Below are 20257 nucleotides of genomic sequence, written 5' to 3'. Positions count from 1 at the left end.
GATTCTACATCTCATGCTGTAGATCGTAACTTTAATTTGCTTGAAACACTAAGACTCCCAATCGGTTTCATTCCTGTTGAGATGAATAACTGTTACACTCTGAAGAAGGCAGTATAGAATTGGAACCATTGATATGATACAAGTAATGCAGCTGCGTAGTGTTTGCCAGCCTGGCAACGGCACTGCTACTTCTCAAGCCAATACATCCATTTAGATCACATATCACTGTTTCTGCTTAAGTGTCTAGGTGAAAACATGCCAATACAGCGACTTCATTCTTTAGCTTCATTTACACTCTTCATAATCTTTTCAAACATGTCACTTTTACTCAGTGTGGACCAGCTCCAGTGACTGGGGGTTGAAAGATGCTGCCCACTGTTGGTCTGCAATAGTACTGAGGAGCTGGTTTACATTCCCCGGTCAGACAAGAAGCTCCCCTCTTCTTGACTAAAGACCTCAGACAGAAGCTTGTTTTTGGGGAGGGAAAATATCCAGGGAGAGCTCTGGGTTTTACGCCGTTGGATAGAATATTGTGACATTAAAACATCTTACAAACAGTACACAAGTGTGTTGGGTTATGCTTCTACCAATCACCTGGTTAAAGTTTGAACGTATACTTTTAAAGGCTCTCTTGTGTGAACATAGCTCAGCTGTCTGAATGTGTGTTTATGTGAGCTTGTCTTGTGTCTGTGCGGGGTTACAAGGGCATCTCGGCCCCTGATTCCCAGCCTGGGATGAATGAGCTCTCCTCCGTCATTGTTTGAGGCAGCAGCAGAGCCGACTGAGGCAGGAGATGTTTGGAGAGAAAGGGGGTGGTGGGGAGCTGACGGGGCACACAGGACTTGTATTTTCCACCCCAACAGAGATCAAGGGTCAAAACCTTCTGCATCCATCTTGCTGCTGCGTCTGACAAGGTCGTGGATCCAGGATTGATTAAGACATCAGGATTTTGACAGCTGCACTGTAGGAGTGTGTATGTGCGTCTGCGCTTGAGGTGGTTCAAGGGTGACCAGGGTGTACTCCCAGGGCCAAGGCAAGAGAGGCAACCAGGGCACTGAGGGCCAAGAACCCCCCTGGTCTGAGGAGAGGGGACTCTGTCTGTTTGTATTTGGGATCCTTTTCCTTGTTAACTACCTCCCCCACATCTCTGTGGGATGGTGGGGGTCAGGAAGTACTCTCGCTCTTCATCTGGTGAGGTTGTGTAGTGTTGATGAGGTGGTGGAGAAGAAGTGAGAACTCTGCACTTCATGGTGGGGAAACGATAATTAACTGTTTTTTGTCCTTGAGTGAGAAAACTTTTGTCCGACAGTAAGCTCTGGCAGCAGTTTACCCCCCACCTGGCTGTATTGTGTGTTTCCAGGAAAATCTGTGGATTTCAAGTTGTATGTGTGTATTTACCTTCAAGTTGCACTCGTTCACATGTGTGTGCTGATGGTGAGCTCAGTGAGCTGTGAGCTGATCCTCAACAACTCACTCAATACCCATAAAAACACATGCAGACTTCCTTTGAGAGATCCATGGGTCCACAACGTTTACATGCTGGCGAAAAGAGTGGCATACTACTCACTATTTAAGCAGCATATCAGCTGGGTGCATACGTGAGATGATCTACTCAGCGGATCCAGTGGCACAAACAGCGTAAACACCTACCTCTATGACATGGTTGATACAAACAGGACATGCTTGTTTTGATGTCAACAGCGAAGTAGAATTAAACATTTGGATAAAGACATTGACTCGTTGACCAGAAGATTATTATTCGTCTTTTTTATTTTGTTTTGCTCCTCCACAACCTCTTGTTGTCATTCCCGGCCATTCTTCCACTCACCTGGCTGTTTCCCTTCTTGAAACAGTTGTTCTTAAAACAGAGTTATCAAGGCCTTCCAGGACTGCTCCCAAAATGGCGTGTCTAAAGACTGGATCAGCTGTCAGGAATGTCTGGATTGTCAGCAGACATCTGTCTCCTGTATTTTCAGTGTTTAAGGCGCTGTTGGCTCTGTTGGACCCTGCTGATGCCTTTTTGGAACAATTCATGTTGAATCAGCGTCAGGTCTGTCAATGAGAGAGGTCCTTCTGATTGGCTGCATAGCACTGAATGAGCTCTGTAGTACTTTAATGGGACATTAACTTTGTTAATAAATCCCAAATAAAAGCTACACAGATTAATCCATTTTATGTTAGTTTAAATTGACATTTTCAGCATAAACACATCAGAAATTATATAAGTGAGCTACAGCCATGATGGATGATAAAAACTAATAATGTAGTGACTCTTGCTCCTGTCTTCACTGCAGAGTTATGTCCTCTGTAGTCAGCAGTTGTTGATTATTTTTTTTCTCATGACTGTGTTGATGTGAGGAGATAGGGCAGGAAGTTAAGGTTTTTCTTTTGTAAAGTGTAATACGTTTTCTTATTTACCTAAATATCTAAATGATATGTTTAAAAAAATACTTTATGTAGTGCAGAGGTCATTCTAATCCTCCTACATATTGTCATTTTAACTGATACTTCACAAGACAATAAACTGGCTGACATTATTTTCCTGGTAATATTCCTAACCTTAACCACCGGAAGCCGAACTCTTAGCCAAAAGCTAAACAGAATCTTAAACCAACTCCTCTGATCATGGACATTTCCCTTTTCACCTTTTAGAAATGACTCACATGCTTCAGTGGTAAGGATGAGGAAGTCAGTGTGCGACAGCTTCTTATCTCTGAATCTCCCCCTCCATTCCTGTATTATTCCAAGCAGTCTTTTCTGAGCTGGAAACTCTTACTCAGGTGTTGGAATAGGAGGGTTTAGGGATGAAGTTTCTCTCCTGTGTCTCACTTATTCTATGTATTTGTGAGTCTCTTATTCTCTCCTTCCTTCTGTTGGCAATGTTAAATACTCACTTGGGAGCATTGTTCTAATTTCACTCATGGTAAATGGACTGCACTTGTATAGTGCTTTTCTAGCTTATCTGACCACTCAAAGTGCTTTCACACTCCATGCCACATTAACTCACACACTCATACAGCACGCTACACAGTGCTTTGCTCTAAGCATTTACACACATTCATACACCGATGGAGGCAACATGCAGTCAGTTGTCCAAGGACACTTCAACATGTGGCCCAGAGAAGCCAGGAGTCGAACCCCCGATCTTCTGGTTGGTCGGCAACTGCTCTTCCTCTTCAGTTACAGCCGCCCTGCTTTTATACCACCGGTCCTCGATGGCTTTAAATTTACAGACTCCGTCTCTTGCTCTCCCTCTTCTGTTGTCCTTCTCCTCTTCCTCTGCGCATACACAAATTAAGTATTTGCATCTTCTTTTATGCTGACTTGGCTTTGTTTTCTCCCCTTTATGTCTTCTGTCTCCTTAAAAATCTTTTTGCTTTATTGACTCTTTATCCCTTTCAACTTTTTAAATCTTAATTTTGTTAACCATGTTCACCCAGAAACACCACCTTTTTTCAGCTCTTTTTTTTTCCTCTCTGCACCAGCCGTCAAGGAGGTTACAGTTTGTCTGCCTGTCTGTGGTGGCAGCAGCAGGAAGTGGACTGAATAATGAGATTATACCATCATTGATGGGAGGAAGGCAGCCACACACTGAACCTCATCACTCGTCACCTTTCTCAAACACACATTCACAAACACAAAGACACTCCAATTCTGAACACCTACGCACACGCAGAGAAAGAAGTTTTACTGCATGAAATCAACATATGCATGTGCTCACTAAGACACATGCATGCTCATTCTGATCAGGCAGATTTAAATGTCTAGGAACAGACATGAAAAAAATAGTGTTTAGCAACAGACACATACAGTCGATGAACGAACACTCACATACACAGAGAGAGTTGAGTAGAGTGCAGGAGAACGGAGGTAGATGTACTCACTCTCGCTGCCACCAGAGAGGCTCATTTTGTGCTTCTGAATAGAGACGAGGAATCTATTACCGACAGAGAGCAGGAGAGAACAACAGGTACAGAGAGAAAGGACAAAATGTCTCATGAGCGACCCTCTACTGCCCTCCCTTTCCTGCTGAAATGATTCCTTAAAGAATTTCTAAATTTTTGTTCCTGTTTAACCACTCAAATGGTTAAAAAAGAATCCTCTCTTTACTGGATGGAGGAGGGGCTGCTGGTGGTAATTCAGCCATCATTAGCAGAGGTGATGAAATGTTTTTCCTGCTCCGGCAGCCGTCCTGCCTCTGTGTTTGTTCCTTTTGCAGTTCTCAGCACTCATCACCCCTCTCTATTTCTCCTCACAGTCCCGTTTAGGGCAGGAAGCCACTGGTGATCGAGCATGACCCCACTCACAGTGGCAGCAGTCCCACAGCGCCAGCCACACTGCAGTGTGTATGATCATACTACCACAAATAATCAACTTTTAAGTCTCTCAATTTTTTTCACAGAGAATATCAAGCCCCCTTTCAGAATTTACTGCTGTTCTTTGTTTAACCCTAGACTAAGGCACATTTTTGTATAACCATCACTAACGTTAGGTGGATTTCACCCGACATAATATACTCCCCCAAAAAATATTTCTAATCAAAATATATTAAAAGACAACAATATATGGAAGATTTAAGTACTTATTTCCTGCTATACAGTGCCTCATAAAACAAAAAAAGGTACCATGGGGGGACGTTATAAAAAGGCTCTAAAATTTGTGAAGAATTAGAGAATCATTGTTAATCGAGATTCTTAAAAACAAAAAATAATAATAATACAGCTGGGAACTTATTTTTTGGTCCACCCGCTCCTGGGACTTGTGTCTCGCATGGGTGTAAATCACCCATGGGTGTGGATTCATGTTAGTGTTCGAGGGTTAAGAATCTGTTGCTGGTTCTAGGGAAGTGCTGGAAATATGTTAAACTTTCATCTTAAGTACGTAAAAAGGTACCTCCCTTCACTGTTTGGTTGAAATAGGAAGAAAATAATTTTATAATGCTGCTGACCTTCCAAGTACTTGCACAACGGAGCATTGCTTTCTGCTTAGCATTGAATTTCACAGTGGAATGCCAACAATGTAAGTGTTTTGAATGGGGTTAAATGGCAAAAGGTTTTATTCAAATTCCTGAAATGGACCAATTTACACAGTAAAATGGTGAAATAGATATTAAAAGTTGAGTTAAAAAACAAATAAACATTTAATCAGTTACATTCTGTGCCTTGTTTAGGTTTTCGATGATGTAGAACAGCTAGAACAGCCCTAAAGCCTGGACATTTCAAACATTTTTTGTTTACGCAAAAGAAGTAATTTCCTAACATGATATGAAACTTTTTATTTAGCCTTTTATTGGAAAGCACAAAGCACATTGTGGAGTTAGAATTATTGATCATTGAATATTAAAGCAGTGATTATTTGTTTAGTTTCCATGTGGCCTGTAATCACACAGTGCCACTGGTGTCCAGTAAGAACCATGTCACTTTATATTGTCTTGTATTTATCTATTGTATTTAAGGTGAGACAAGTACAGGTCAGTTAAGAGATTATGAGCTGCTTTGCTTTCAGAACTTGTTTCACGATTAGTAGAAAGAAAACATCAAATACACATTTTTGTGTGGAAATATATTTGTTCTATTGGACCTTCATCAGTGTACATTTTAAGGGAAATGTCTCATTTCCATAAAAAAATGGTAGAGTACTATACTAATTGTTTTAATGTTAGTAACCAGCTGCTAATGTTTCCTGCTCATACTGATTACTTAAAAATTAGACCCTAGTCACTTGTAGTGTCTCCACTTAACTTTGTGAGGATGCATTTTTCAGATGGCTTATATATTCTTTTGTAAAATCTCCCAATGCTTCAGATTACCTTTGAAATTCCCAAAATGAGAGAAGCAAGCTTTGTATTGGACAGAGAGGACACATCATTCTCTTGATGGCATACTCTAGGTTTGTACAGTGCAGCTAACATGGCTGTCAGTCACCATCTGCAGCATATGTGCCATGGAAGTGTAAAATATGATAAACATTTCCCCCTCCTCTCCTCTTTTTAAAAAGCCTCCTCTCTTTGAAGCCTGTGATGGAAAGAGAGGCGATTAAAGCAGTCAGCAAGCAAATTAGCATGTCAAAAGGCCCTGAATCAATACCCTAGCTCTCCACCAACACAACCCGGCAGTCCTCTCACCCCCCACCATCTCTCCAACCATCCCTGCCATTCTCCCCATTCCTCTGGCTGTTTCCCTTCTTCTTCTTCCATTTTCTCCTGCACTCCTAAATGCTCTCACTCTTGTTCCCTTGCTCTCTCTTTCTCCTTTAACATTTTCTTTTCCACTCTCTCAACTGGCAGATGGATGGAGAGAAGGTGCAGGGTTTATAAAGAGAGATGGATGGATGTATAGGCAGAGAAAGACGGGTAGAGAGGAAGAAGTGGACAGCCATCAAGTGGGCATGGGTGGACTGTTTTGTTGAACAGGAGGTTATGAAAGAGAAAGAGGGCCCCTGCAACCTTCTTTGTGCTGAGAGAGGCAGAACAGACCTCTCGCCAAGAAGAGCAGAGGAAACAGAGATGAGGAGGCAGGGATGGAGGTAGGGAGGGGAAAAAATACAAAAGACGCGGGAGAAGTTATGTGGAAAAAGATTTTGTTCCAGTCTGGCAATTATGCTTTTCCTGCACTTAATCCATCAGCTCACCGCTGCCTGAAAATCCCTCTGATCTGATGCAATATATCACTGATTGCAGGGACATTGTATGTGTGTGTGTCTGAACCATTATCTCTTATATTTATTCAGTGCATCTGTTTTGACAAGCATATTGCATGCTATATCCTAAACTTGTATTAATGTTCCAATCTGGTTGTGTGATCTGAGCCTGGTGACAAAGCAGCTCCTCAGATGGACGGCCAGCTCTCCATCCCTCTCTGACAATGGGAAGCTGATTGCAAACACCTTGAAAGTGTTTTATCTCTCCCTGTCTCTTTTCTCCTGCTGATTTCTATCTTAAGCTCCCTCAGTCCTGCTGGGCCAGTAGTAGGTGGTCTTTTCTTCTCTTTAGTTGTCATCCTTTTTCTCCGGGGGCACAGAGTTCAGTGTCCAAATCAAAAGCTGCTCCGTAGCAATCAGTTAGGGGTTATGACAAAAAGCCTTGCAATAAAGGGCCGCTGTGTAATCTGATGGGCCCTGAGACTGGACGATGCAGTGCCCATTTTAATGAGCTGAGATCCCCCTTTTCTTATCATGGTGCTGGAGGAAATGGAACACTGCTTCATTCTCTCTGGAAAAGCATACTCACACTACAATGTGTGATTAAAATTGAGGAACACTGCATTGGTCTTATGCTGCTTAGCTTAGCCAGGGTGCCAGTCAGAGTCCCAGTCTGACAAAATATAATTATTGTTACATGGCCTAAAATCCTACAAGAGAAACTGAAACACAGTTCAGTTCCCACAAACCAAGCTTGTACAACCAAAATGACAACAAATCTCACACAACACAACAATCCTCAGTGATTCTTACAAACAACAGCAATGCAACCTGACCCGATTCCCTCAGTCCCAAAGTCAGAGCTCTGTCAGTTTTTTTCTTCATCTTTGAGATCACTTGTTCACTGAGATTCATTTCAGTGTTGTTCTGAGAGAAGTGAGACCTCTTTTTTTCAATGAAGCGTTGTCATTTTTTGCCTCTGCTCCAGCGGTGCAGACAGATTTTAGAGTCCACTGGACTCACAAGGTGATGGTTTTACGAGAGCTTTGACCAAACAACAAATGTGCCTCGAAAAAGTTAAGTCTGTAGATGTGAGGAGGACAGTGATGACAACAATGTTCAGAATCAGGATTGCAGCTGCGATGCTTTTGTTGTGTCAGCCTGGGAATTGTTGACTCTGGGGTTGATGAGGGAGCAGCAGTCTGCTGTTCTTCACCTTGTTTCTGAAAGGTTTCTGAATTAAAAAATGGAAATTGCATCAGTTAGCACTATGCCCCAACAGGCAGTTAAGTATCCATCCAAACTACTCAGTGGTCACAAAGGTCATACATACAACCTGCTCAACTTGTGGTATGAGCAGGTACAGAGGGGCAGCTTAAAACCACTGAGGCTGAAACTCATGGGTGTTGTGATGAGACGTTTAGAGCTACACAGTGGGGTTACATGACACTGAAAGGATCGGATTATTGGCTAAATTACAATAAGACTGAGTTGCTCCTTATTTGAGCAAGGGTAATGATCCTTGGATATATGGCGGTGAATTAATCGAATCATAGGCACAAAGCATGTCATACGATACGATAGGTGGCGCTGTACCCATTTCAACTATTGCTAATAGAGCCACTTCCGGATGACCGCTTCACCACCACCAACAACAACAACAAACTCAGGTATTGGAGAAAATGGCGAACGAACAGCAAGATGAAGCGTCCCTCTACATTTAGTTTATAATGAGCATGCTTATTGCACAAACGCGATGCACAACCGCACAACATTCTCCATCGCGTTGTTTGTATCTTTCCGACTACGGCGACAACAACAGTAATATTGTCTCTTCCGACTTCCGGTTCACGACCCCGGGAAAAAATCTCGAGCATGCGCAGAACGCAAAGTCTAATTCACCACGTCCTTCACCCGTCTACAAGCACGTTTATTTTGACTTTCAACCGAGTTATCTCGGGGTCTTAATCCGATCCACTTTCTTGTCCAATTAAGGTGTCTACATGAACTTGATAAATCAGTCTTATTGTAATTTAGCCAATTATCCGATCCTTTCAGTGCCATGTGACCCCACTGACAGACAGTGTCTAAAGGCCATACGTAGGCCTGATGTATTGTTGGTTACCACAGAGGTTCTATGGTGAGGGGCATGGAGCGTATCACACAGTGATCAAAATCATGACACTTTTGTCTTTTCACAGTTATGGGAGTTTTGCAGGTAAGTATTTCTTCCTTTTTACTCAGTTCCTGAACCCAGCCAAGTTCCTCTGCCACACACTCTGCCTGTCTTTATGGTGAGCTAACTGGATGCTAGCTTTATATTTAGCAAGAAGGACATGAGTCACTGAACTTCTTATGTTGTAACCATGTTTCCCCAAACATCCCACATCAGAAAGTAATACAGAAAGTGGTTATGGGACACCTCTGTTGCCATTTCACTTTCTCTAACACATGTAGCTATCCTTGGCCTCAGCCAAGAATTTTAGGATCAAGTGGCTGACCTCCTGCTGCCATGTGTGTGCACACCAATGTACAAACTTGCATGTGTATCAAACAAACCATGGGGTTGCCTGTGAGGTGCAACCTCTCTGTGGGAGAGCTGAAATGTAATTTGGGGATGTGCAGGTCTCACAGCATGGGGAGACCTGAAGCTGCAGATCTCTGGCCAGAGGCAGAGGTGTGTCCATACCAGGGCATGTCTCAGGGATTAGGAACCTTGATCCTTCATGATTCGAATCCGGTTGTCAAATACTGTTGGAAGGGAGAGGAAAAAGAGATACATTCCATTAAAGTTTCACACCACTGAGGTATGTTATGGGAAGAAGATAGAAGGAAATAAAAGGAGTGGAGAAGCGGGTGCATAGATATGCGACTGCGTATGTGTGACAAAAACAGTCTGTGTGAAATGAAGGAGAGAGGAAGATGAAGTGATTTTTGTCCAGTAGCTCTGTTAAATGATTGGAAAAAGAGGTGAAGTGAGCGGTAATGAGTACAGATGCTGTGGTCATGTGACTGCACCTGTGTGTATTGTTGAGGTGTTTCACCTGACTTTAAAGCTGCGGTCGGCAACTTTTTTTTAGTCATATTAGCTTGAACTGTCATGGGATTCTGGAAGTAGAATATTAAATAGGCTGTTTAGAAAAAATAACAAAATCTGTAGCTCCCTCTGAAGCCTGTAATCATGCTTGCAAAAACCGAGCGCTCCCGGCTGTTTTTAACCAATCAAGTTAGGGTGGAGGAATCCTACCTGTCAATCACAGCTTGTGCACACGCCGCTGAGCGTGAGTCTGCCCCAGCTTGTGTGCGCTCACACTGGTGTGAACTCACGTGCACAACCTCGTCCACAGAGGGGGAGGGGTTTGGGGGGCGATTCGGAGCTTGTTAGAGGTTGGGGGAGGGACTTGAAAGTTGTATCAGTTCGAATTTTCCGACTTTAGACTCGCAATTTTGAAAACCTGCCGACTGCAGCTTTAAATTGTTTTCATTTTGACTCCAGTTTGAACTGGCCCCTTTGAGCAATTCATTGAGGTAGAGACAGCAGAGACCTTCTTGTTGACAGTAAAAAAAAACTGCTGCCCTGGAAAATAAAAAAAAGTGTGTGATATGTAATCTTAGGGGTTTTGGTGTGCAGATAGGATATTATGAGAATATTCTGTGAAGCTCTGCTGCTGCTTGAATACTGACAAAGCTGCCAAAGTGTTGAACTTAAGCTTATGTGTTGGAAGAACTCATACAGAGAAGGAGAGATGAAAGAAAAAAGTAGCAAGAGTGAAAGAAGATACCAAGCAATACAGAACACACCTCACATCTGGCTCGGTTCCAGTGGTGTCTTCTGTTTGGTCCTCATCATCTTTGCTGTGTCTGCATGTTTGTCTTCACATTAAAGCGAAAGGCCAAAAAACATTAGCAGATGAGTAACCCCATCTAAGCAGCAGCTATTAACCTCTAGCTCCTGTTACACATCCTGCACCCCCACCCCATTCCCCCTGCAAGGCCAGGTTCAACTAGCCTGGGGTTAAGGATGACAGCACATGCACTCAGCACCAGAGTCTGTAGAATTGTGCGATACCATGCCTCACTAACAGGAACTCACTGTTTAAATCGGGATTTGGGTTTGATGGGTATATCACTTCCATGACCGTATTGACCTTGAAAGTGACTGACACCAGGAGAGGTCAAAGGCTACTGCAGTGATACCTACACTGGAGGGTTGACATGAGCTGTTACTGAGCTACTGACCCGAGAAAGTTTTTATGTGCCCTGAGTAAACACACACTCACACATGCGTACAGTGCATGTAACTGCTCACAGAATGCTGAAACACAATGGCAGTGCTGCGTTCTCAGGGACACACACACTCATGCAAAGACACACACACATGCACAATAGAAGGTGTTTTGAGGCCCCAGACAGGCTGTCGTCTGGGAGCTGCAAGTAGATTACCTGAACAAACAAACTAAAAATACCCTCCTGTTCACTGTGAGTTGGCCTTTTTCAGCCCCTCCTCATATCCAACCAGCTGCTTCCAAAAAAAAAACTACGAGGTTCATGTCAAACTTGCCCTGGAGACCAGACAGCTTTGTAATTAAAGTTCTTCATGTGTGTTTCTGTTCGCTAAAGTGCTGACAGATGTGTATGTCCTGTACTGTAGGTCACACGTGAATGTGAGGTGCATTTATGATCTGACAAGGTTTAGCAGAAACAGAGAAGCTCAAGTCTAGGCTTGATGGTCTTTTATGCTGAGCTCATCATTCAAGTAGTTTCATGGTTAATATCCATGATGGGTCAGATTAGTTTATTTTATTAAGAAGCTAATGATCACAAAAAAAAACCCCACACGTTTCACTAAAGAAAGTTTCTGCTTTTATTTCAGGATTTTCTTTGGAAGCTTTAAGTGATTATTGGCCAAATTTATTTTCCAGATTTATCTGGATGTAGGGTCATGCATTTTGGTGCTGAAGATTTGTTTTTGCTTTGAACAGTGACATCATAATGTAACAACTGACATTACACACCTGTCGACAGCAGGTCAGAGATGGTGGAATTAAAGGGATAGTTCGCCTCTTTTGACATGAAGCTGTATGACATCCCGTATTAGCAATATCATTTATGAACATTGACTTACCCCCTGCTGCGTCCTGTGAGCCGAGTTCCAGCCTCGTTTTTTAACCATGCTTTTTAAAGATGGTGCAGTTTATTAGCTCCTGACACCATCCTGTGATGATTCCTGCGAGGATTCTCCATCCAGTCAGTGGTCTGCAGCGCCTCTATGTCACCATTTCGTCTCTAGCTTGAGAAAGCATCAGTCACATGAATCAACATACAATGAAAAACAAACAAGCAATCGACAAATTATTAGAAAAATACAGACCCAACCTAATATTGCTCGGCAGTAGAATGTCCGTAACGTTTGCAGAAGTAAAAACAACAAATCAACGAAAAAGGTCACAGAAAATGTGACATTGTTGCTCTTTGCAGTGATTAGTGATATGTTTGTGCTTCAGAGTGACACGTGCTTTACACTTGTTTACTGAACCTGCTTCCATATCACTTCCTCTTCCTCCTCACCTATTCTTAGTGTGTGTGTGTTCTCCTCTCACATCCTCCCTTTTCCTGCCCCATTCTTCTTGACTCACCATGGAGCAGAATGGTTTAACTCTCTTTTTGTTCTGTGCGGTGTGCCACCCTGAGTGTACCCTTGCACAACAACATTAGCATACTTCCCCACCTACGTCCCATGTATCTGCCCATTATTTTATATCCATAATGGAATGAAGCTTTTTTCGTTGCAAACAATCTCAGGAAAGCATGCAAAATACACTCACATGCAGACACACACGTCCAGCCTCTGGAGACCTTGAGGAAATTGGACCGAGACAATACCATGACTGAGTTTGTTTACCTCCCATCGTCCCTGCTGTGCTGCTGTCCCCAAGCTTTCCCTGCTCTCAAAACATCTGTTTAGTGAATGTGTTTGTGGATTTGTATGCATTGTTGGTATTGCAAAGTGTGTCTGCAGCCCAGAGGGTTTTTGAAGGGCTTTGTGTTCATACCTGTGTGTGTACAGGTGTGTAGAGCTTTTTTAAGCCTCTGTTTGTGTATACAGTATTGATTTACTTTTAAATCATGGTCAGTTACCCACCTGCTGTGTGGCTCTTGTGTGGATCACAAAAGGTGCTCAGTGTGGTGGCATGACGCCCAGCTTTGGGTGGTGCCACCTTTTGGCCAAGTGAAGCAGGGTTACAGCAAATAAAGATAGACCTGTTTTCCTGTTCTTTCTGCGTATGTCTTTCTCCTCGTCTCTGTTGGTTTCAAAGCATTTCTTCCTCTCTGTGCTTTCTGCCCATAATATATATTGTCTCCCTGCAGCTTTCTTTTGTGTTTGATTTGTTTCCTTACATTTACCTTCAGTATCACAACTCTGATTTTTAAGGAGTGGTCCTGTACATTCTGGAGTGGCTGGGTGGAATACTTTAGATTTTTGAGATATAACCATTGTACTAATATTCCTTCTTAAGGCCAGGCTAGAAGAATTAGGGAGGAAGTTGAGGCCTACGTGTCAATAAGAACGCGGAGACCTCGGTCCACAGGAAGTCTTCAGAACAATATTTCCATATTTTTTCACTTATGTAGCAACAACAGTAACAATATAAGTGGCACCACAGTGCACTCTTAGCAAAAAGTGGCTCCATATTTAAACAGGAAATGCTTTACTAGTCCTGTATATCACCATGATTAACGTGTATTGTAAGATGGGTTCATAAAGTTTAAAATGCTCTTTCACTTTCACATAGTAGCTCTTTCACACAGTTTGTAGTACTTTGTTGTTTCAGGTCAGACTACTAACCTCAGGGTCTAGCTTTGTTGTAACTGTCATTTTCATGCATGTTTTGCTCATTGGCTCTTTGGCTGGTGCCTTGGTCTGTAACATACTAACATTTTGATGAGGGCAACATTGTGTGACTCTTGGTTGATGGATGAGTGCAGTTAAATATACTGTTATAAATCATCTGACATTTGACAGACAAACTGCAGCCAACTCTTCCCCCCTGGCACCAGACACCGTTAACAGAGCTGCAGTGATTATGAGCAAGGTTGGCTTTTGTGCTCTTAAGGCTGTTGGCTATTGTTCAAATCCTTCATGAAAACTAGGAGGGATGTCAACCCAGATGTGACTGTCTGACTTTTGTCTTTGCACGTTAAAGGATGGTACAACTAGTGTGGGACCTTTTTCCCTACAGCCAGGTCAAGGTCAAGATGTGTGTCGAGCATATGTCATCAATCATGGTGATCGGTTTCGGTGGCCGTGTGTCCCTCATCCATCATACTGATGTGTTTCGCTGGCCGTGTGGCTCCGTGTCGCTGTCGAGGCCAGAGGTAATTAATAACCCCAAGTGATGGAATTAATGAGTTAATCTGCTCCACTCTCCTGCTGTCCCTGTGACAGATGTTTATGGTCAGCAGCTAGTTCAGCCTGGCTTATATCCAAGTGGCTCAGGTGTATTGATGTGGATGCTCTTTTATGATCTATTTCATGTGTATATGATAAATAGATGCATGTAAATACATGCAATTTGTGAGTGCAGCTGGTTGTTAAGAAAAAAAAACTCTGGAAAAGTAACCTTTTCTAGCTGGAGTCTCAAACTGAGCATCAAACTGCCTCCCACAGGGGAAAGGACACACACAAAGGCAGAGGGATGTGGTAGAGAGGTAGACTGAATAGAGATATTTAGTTCTTCAAGGTGCAAGAGAAGGAGAGGCTTCCCTTCCTCTTAGGGTCTGAAAGCTGATAGCTTGTTTTTTTTTCTAAAGAGCTGCTTTGTGAAGATGCCTCTGACTGAAGAATTCTCACTCTGTTTTGACTAAAAAAAAGTGAGCCAGAGTTTTCATCACTTAAAGAAGATAAAGTGCAGCCTTGAAAGGAGGAACATGTCGCAGTTTGAAAGTAATTCTTTTCATCTTATTACAGGAGAGGCAGTTGTTCAGTCTGGGCAGGTCGAGCTATTGTGTGCCATGTGCTGGGTGTTACATTCCCAGGCTTTTTGGATGACTATTGTGGTGAAAGTCTGCTCTCAAGCTTTCAGTCCCGAGTGTATTGGATACTCTGTTGTGTGGGCTGCATGATAGCTTGCCCGTTCAGCTTTGCATGTGGGTCACACAAGGTGGGCTGCAGTGTGTGGGTGGATGTGGTTTTATTTGGTGGCAGCAGGCGAGCATCTATGCCTGTTCAAAGCCTGGTGTGTGGGTTGTTGCCACAGGAAAAACTTGCTTAGTTTAAGCTGGTATCCACATAGGCATAATTCGATTAGTTTTTGTATTTTTTTTAGATAACAACATCGATGGCTGTGCCTTGAACAGCATTTCCCATTTTCCCTTCCTCTTACATATTGCAACTAATTCAGCCAAAGGAATCCCCACCCCACTGACAAAACTACTCATTAACTCTTGCAACCTTCTTCCCCCTCCTCCAAATGCACTGCAGCTCATAGAACACTGGGATGGGGCAGGGGAAAGACTGACAAAAGGGAAGAAAGACGAAGGCCAGAGAGGAGGATTGAATGAGTGAAAGAGCAGGGAGAGAATAGAGGGAGAATGCAATGTCCCAGCCTATGAGGGATTCCATTTTTTTTGCCATTCCAGAATAGAACAGTAAGTCACCATTCTCTTTGTGTGGCTTTGATCTCTCAGCTAAGGCATTTGGCACCTGACAAACCCCTCTCTGTCTGAAAGGAGACCTGCCGGGAGAAAGCCAAGGAGACTGGGAGTGAGAGATAGGGCGGAGGGGGAGTCAGAGAAAATAATAAAAGGAGAGCTACATAGTAACAGGAGTGAAAAGGGAAATAGTGTAAAAAAGATGGGGTGGAAAAATTGGGTTTGATTTTTGAGAGCGATATTAAAGGATATGATGAGGGCTTTTCAGCTCAAATCCTATAAAAACTAAACACACGTGTTTGCGTGTCTCTGTGGCTGCGTGAAGGTTTGCCATGGCTGGCCCGGACAGTGATAAATCCAGTGAGCATTTCAGGAGATTCCTCCCTGAAGCCAAAGTCTCTTGGACCACCCACTGTTGTGGTCTCTTCTTCCACACACACATTTACGCTCCTAATGGGAAGCAAATTCCCCAGCTTTACTTTACTTTACTTGGAACGTCTTTTTTTCCCTGCATTGTTCCTTGCTGCAGGGCAGTGACTGCTATAACCAAACCCTGATATGTTGACATCACCTTTTAAAATCCAGAGGATCAGACTGCAGATGAATATATGTATTTGGCAAACATGGAGCTGGAGCTGTACAAAGACAGTGGGACAGGCTGGGACAGCTTAATAACTGATGAGCAAAACACTCACCAACTGTGCACAGTTTGAGGTGACCTGCTCTGAGTCTTTAGACTTTAGGCCAAAAGGCTGTGAGGCATGGGACTCAATTAACTCTCACTCCAGCTTTTAGCATCTCAAACATTTGGTTGACCCTGCTGCCACCTCCCGTTACTTTCCTGGTCAGCACACATGTACAAACCCTGACTGCAACTTTATGTTTTGTCACCTGAGGTGGCCACAACCCTTAAACAAGACCTACACATCCCAAATGTCTTTCTGTCTCCAGCGACGAGACTTGATGAGAGTGTTGAGAGCTTGCTTTGTAAGATATATAGATAACACAAAGCACCTCGAATCTCTCCTCTTTTCTTTTTTGTGACCAAGAAGAAATTAAAGAGCTTCACGCACCCCTGCAGGCCACAATCAATGAGACCCTCAGCTTAGCGTTTGTGAGTGAAGTGGCAGGGATTTAGCCATGATTGAGTAAGCCAGGATGGGCAAAGAATGACTCAGCAGGTAGCAGCTAGCCAGGCTCATAACGTCATGCTATGCTAATCCAGCTGCTCCAGAGGAGAGTCTGCAGGTAAAGACACTGACTTTATTGCATCTTCAATAGAGGGATTTTCCAGTATTTTTAAGGGTTTGTGGATTTCCTCTGCTGTTTGCATATATGTGTTTTTGTTGGTGGAAAGACTTTCTGTTGTCTGTGTTGTACGTGCACTGATTTGATTTCTAATGTGGTGAGGAGATGTGGAAGTTTTGTGACTTTATGTAGAATGTATTTTTCGAGTGTGGATTTTAAAACTATACATTTCAACCCCATCAGATTATAAGTGTGTAATCATATAACTTGTACTGGGTATGAATGTTATGAACCTTTATTAACTGGGTATTTTTACTTAATAACGAGAAAGACTTTGATACCCACACTCTCACACACACTTAAACAAAACACAAACCATTAACCCTCCAGTCTCCAAACCATTCACCACCCACTGCCAAGCACATGGCGGCCTCACTGAATGATGGCTTATTTGATCCGATCGGTGTCAGGATTGTCTGCGGTGCACCTCACAGAGAATTGTTCTTTTGTCCTTGTCTTCTGGTTCAGTAGTCGGGGGGATATAACCTGTAGGGTTTCTCAGCCATTCTAGAAATGGATAGATGAAGGAGAAACACTTTGAAAGATGAGCTCTCCAATCAAACTGTCACTCAACAGAAAGGCGAGAGGAGTAAGAAATGTTTCACTTGGGTTACCATGTCAGACTAAGGTGTGTATGTGTGTGTGAACAGGATAAAAACAGACTTTTGAGAGTGACAGAGCTCCTGGCGTGCCAAGTGTGGGGGCATTTGTTCGTTAAATAGTCTGAAATGTCTTGACAAAACTAACAAAAAAATTTGTTTTCTAGAAAGCCAACAGGAAGCTATTTGTGTCTTTTTTTTTGTCAGTTTTTTTTTTTTATAATAGGACACATATTTGAGAAAAAAAGAAAAACACTGGCTATGAAAAAGAAGACAGCGGGAGAGCAGATTAGCAAGTGAAAGCGTCGCGTCCTTTTGGTGATCGGCAGTAAATGGTCAAGATCAGAGTGTTGTCTTCTTCTCCTCTAGTGGAAAAAAAACAGGTGTCAAGCTGAGAGCTATGACCGCAGCTCCGATTACCTAAACAAACACTTATATCAGCTTAATTTGTGCGTCACATAAGCTTCACTACAATAATCTATTTGGTGGCCAGTCTGTCAGTTTTGTCTCAACTGAAATGGGTCAAACAAGTGGGGATGGATTGGCAGGCAGTTCTGCTCAGACACCATAAGCCACTTCAGGGATATATTTCATGGATGTCGTCACTTTTTGTATGGTTCCAGCAGTAATTCAGACAAGGTTAATTTATCCACACATATCCTTTGCTGTCACATTCATGATTTGTTGTTGATACAAAGTCTTTGGTAACATGTTGATTTCTGTTTTTGTCCTCATTGAAATTTAACAGCAATAAAGGATGGGTTTGGTATGACCCCATGCTGGGTTCTAGTAGGCTAACTCTAATGCTCCTTTGATATGTTTTTAGACTCAGCCCCTCGCATTTAGCTGCAGTAAAAGATCCACTGTCAGGGCTGTGACTCTTGTGACTCTTGAGTCTTGTCTTCAGAACTCTCCTGTCAGTTTTGAAGTCGATTAAACTATAAACATTGTGTATGATAGAAAAATAAACAGATGAAACAGAACTAGATGATCTTGCATGTTGATGCTTGTCACATCTAACTAAAACCACCCTCCATCATGTCTTTATCTTTCAGCCTGTAAAATCGGTTACTACCGTGCTCTGGCCACCGATGGTTCCTGTTCCAAGTGTCCACTCCACAGTTACTCTGTCAGAGAGGGCTCCGCTTCTTGTGCCTGTGACAAGGGATACTTCCGCTCTGAAACAGACCCAGCATCAATGCCCTGCACCCGTAAGTACATCATGACAACTTCTGATTGCTAAAATGCTCCTGTAAACTGTTTTAGTAACCTTACACTGTTATGGGGAAACACCCCAGCAGACACTGAATGAATGTCAGCCTGAATTACTTCATCACATGCACAGACTGTCACTCTGCTCAAACATTAAACAGGCAGCTGCTGGTTTAATAGCTGCCTTTTGATTCCAGGTGGTGCGTTATGATCAGTCATGGTGACATGATAGAAATAATGAGGGTATAAACTGTTGCATCCCACATTCAGTCACCCACATACAGAGCAGAGGGAAGAACAGTGGAAATTAAATGTGCCAGGGTGGTGATGAAAAAGGCAGAGAATTGATAAAATGTTGTGATAGAGGATCAGGTGAAGGTGCCAAATATAAAGAAAGAGGTTCTTAAAGGACAAGACCGTTTTTTTGACATTGGGCCCTTGATTTCACATTATAACATGATGTTCTACTCACCCCTGCTTGTTGTTGGTAATTTGGAGCTGTTCCGAAGATATTCGAGAGGCGTCTGGCTGCTCTCTTGAGATATTCGGCCATGAAACGGTTTCCTATGGGCATCGTTATACAGGCACAAACTATGCTTTTTATAATTTATTAATTACTGTACTAGTGTACAGTAGTATGTTTGTCGCTTACTTAAAAAAATCTGGGTTACTGTAATTTAGATTTTTTGTCGTAAAGTGGGTGTTACTGACGTCATCGTTGTGCTACTACCACAGACAGCCCACAGACCTGCTGCCTATTTATTCATTCGGCCAAAATTCAAAATTACAGTAACCCGGATTTTTTTAAGTAAGCGACACACCTCCACGTTATCAGTGCTAGTGTACAGTAATTAATAAATTATAAACAGCGTAGTTTGTGCCTGTATAACGTTGCCCATAGGAAACCGTTTCATGGCCGAATATCTCAAGAGAGCAGCCAGACGCCTCTCGAATATCTTCGGAACAGCTCCAAATTACCAACAACAAGCAGGGTTGAGTAGAACATCATGTTATAATGTGAAATCAAGGGCCCAATGTCAAAAAAACGGTCTTGTCCTTTAATACAGGAATTCACTGAGGTGAAGGAAAGGGCTTGGTGGTAAAAAAAAAAGTAAAAGCACTCTCAGAGTGTTTTAGTTTTGTTCATCAGATGGTGAATTTCACCCCTGACTCACCAAACTTGTCATAACAAATATTTCCTAACAATGATTCTTCTTTCGGGTATTCTCATGAAACATAGGTGTTTGATGGAGCAAAGTGAAAACCCCCATAATGTACTTATCCAACAACAAGATTCCTGGTTTAATATGACAAACATTCGAAGGACTGCACTTTGTGAGGCATTTTAGACAACCAAAACATATGTTAAGTTACCTTGGTCATAGTTGGCTTGCTGTTTAGTCAATTTGCTGCAGATTCAAAGCCAACCCCCCTCCCCTCCCCTCCCTTACACACACACACACACACACACACACACACACACACACACACACACTCACACCTTTCCCCACCACCACCTCACACTTGACTAACATCCCCCTGTGGGACATATATGTTTGATGAGAAACAAATACGAATTTACATCCAAAATATTTGGACCAGCATAAAAGCTCGTATGTTCTTATTAGACTGTTTTCCATATAAAGGGGAAATAGAAAAGAACTAAACAGCTATGTATTTAGTTAATGTAAAATGTCCCAAGCCATGACAGAACAGCAACAATGTGAAGCTGTAACAATTAGCCTCTTTGATTAAGAATATGAAGAACCAGCTTCTGTGAATTATTCAGTTTAAAATGCCACTTATATGGATATTCTACCTTTTTAAACAGTAAAAAAAGACATCAG

At 42.5% G+C, this 20257-nt stretch overlaps 1 protein-coding gene across 2 annotated transcripts in view; it reads left to right on the top strand.

Moving 5' to 3' along the window:
- epha4l (eph receptor A4, like) overlaps positions 1 to 20257 on the top strand; it is a 53053-nt gene that overhangs the window by 6322 nt on the left and 26474 nt on the right. For both annotated transcript variants that reach the window (XM_075474016.1, XM_075474015.1), the window contains exon 4: positions 18254 to 18409. In XM_075474016.1, the coding sequence (XP_075330131.1) occupies positions 18254 to 18409 (156 nt within the window). The remainder of the gene's footprint in view (positions 1 to 18253; positions 18410 to 20257) is intronic.

The sequence above is a fragment of the Odontesthes bonariensis genome, chromosome 9, assembly GCF_027942865.1.
Source record: "Odontesthes bonariensis isolate fOdoBon6 chromosome 9, fOdoBon6.hap1, whole genome shotgun sequence".
Taxonomy (NCBI): domain Eukaryota; kingdom Metazoa; phylum Chordata; class Actinopteri; order Atheriniformes; family Atherinopsidae; genus Odontesthes; species Odontesthes bonariensis.
This window is presented reverse-complemented; position numbering and strand designations above follow the sequence as displayed.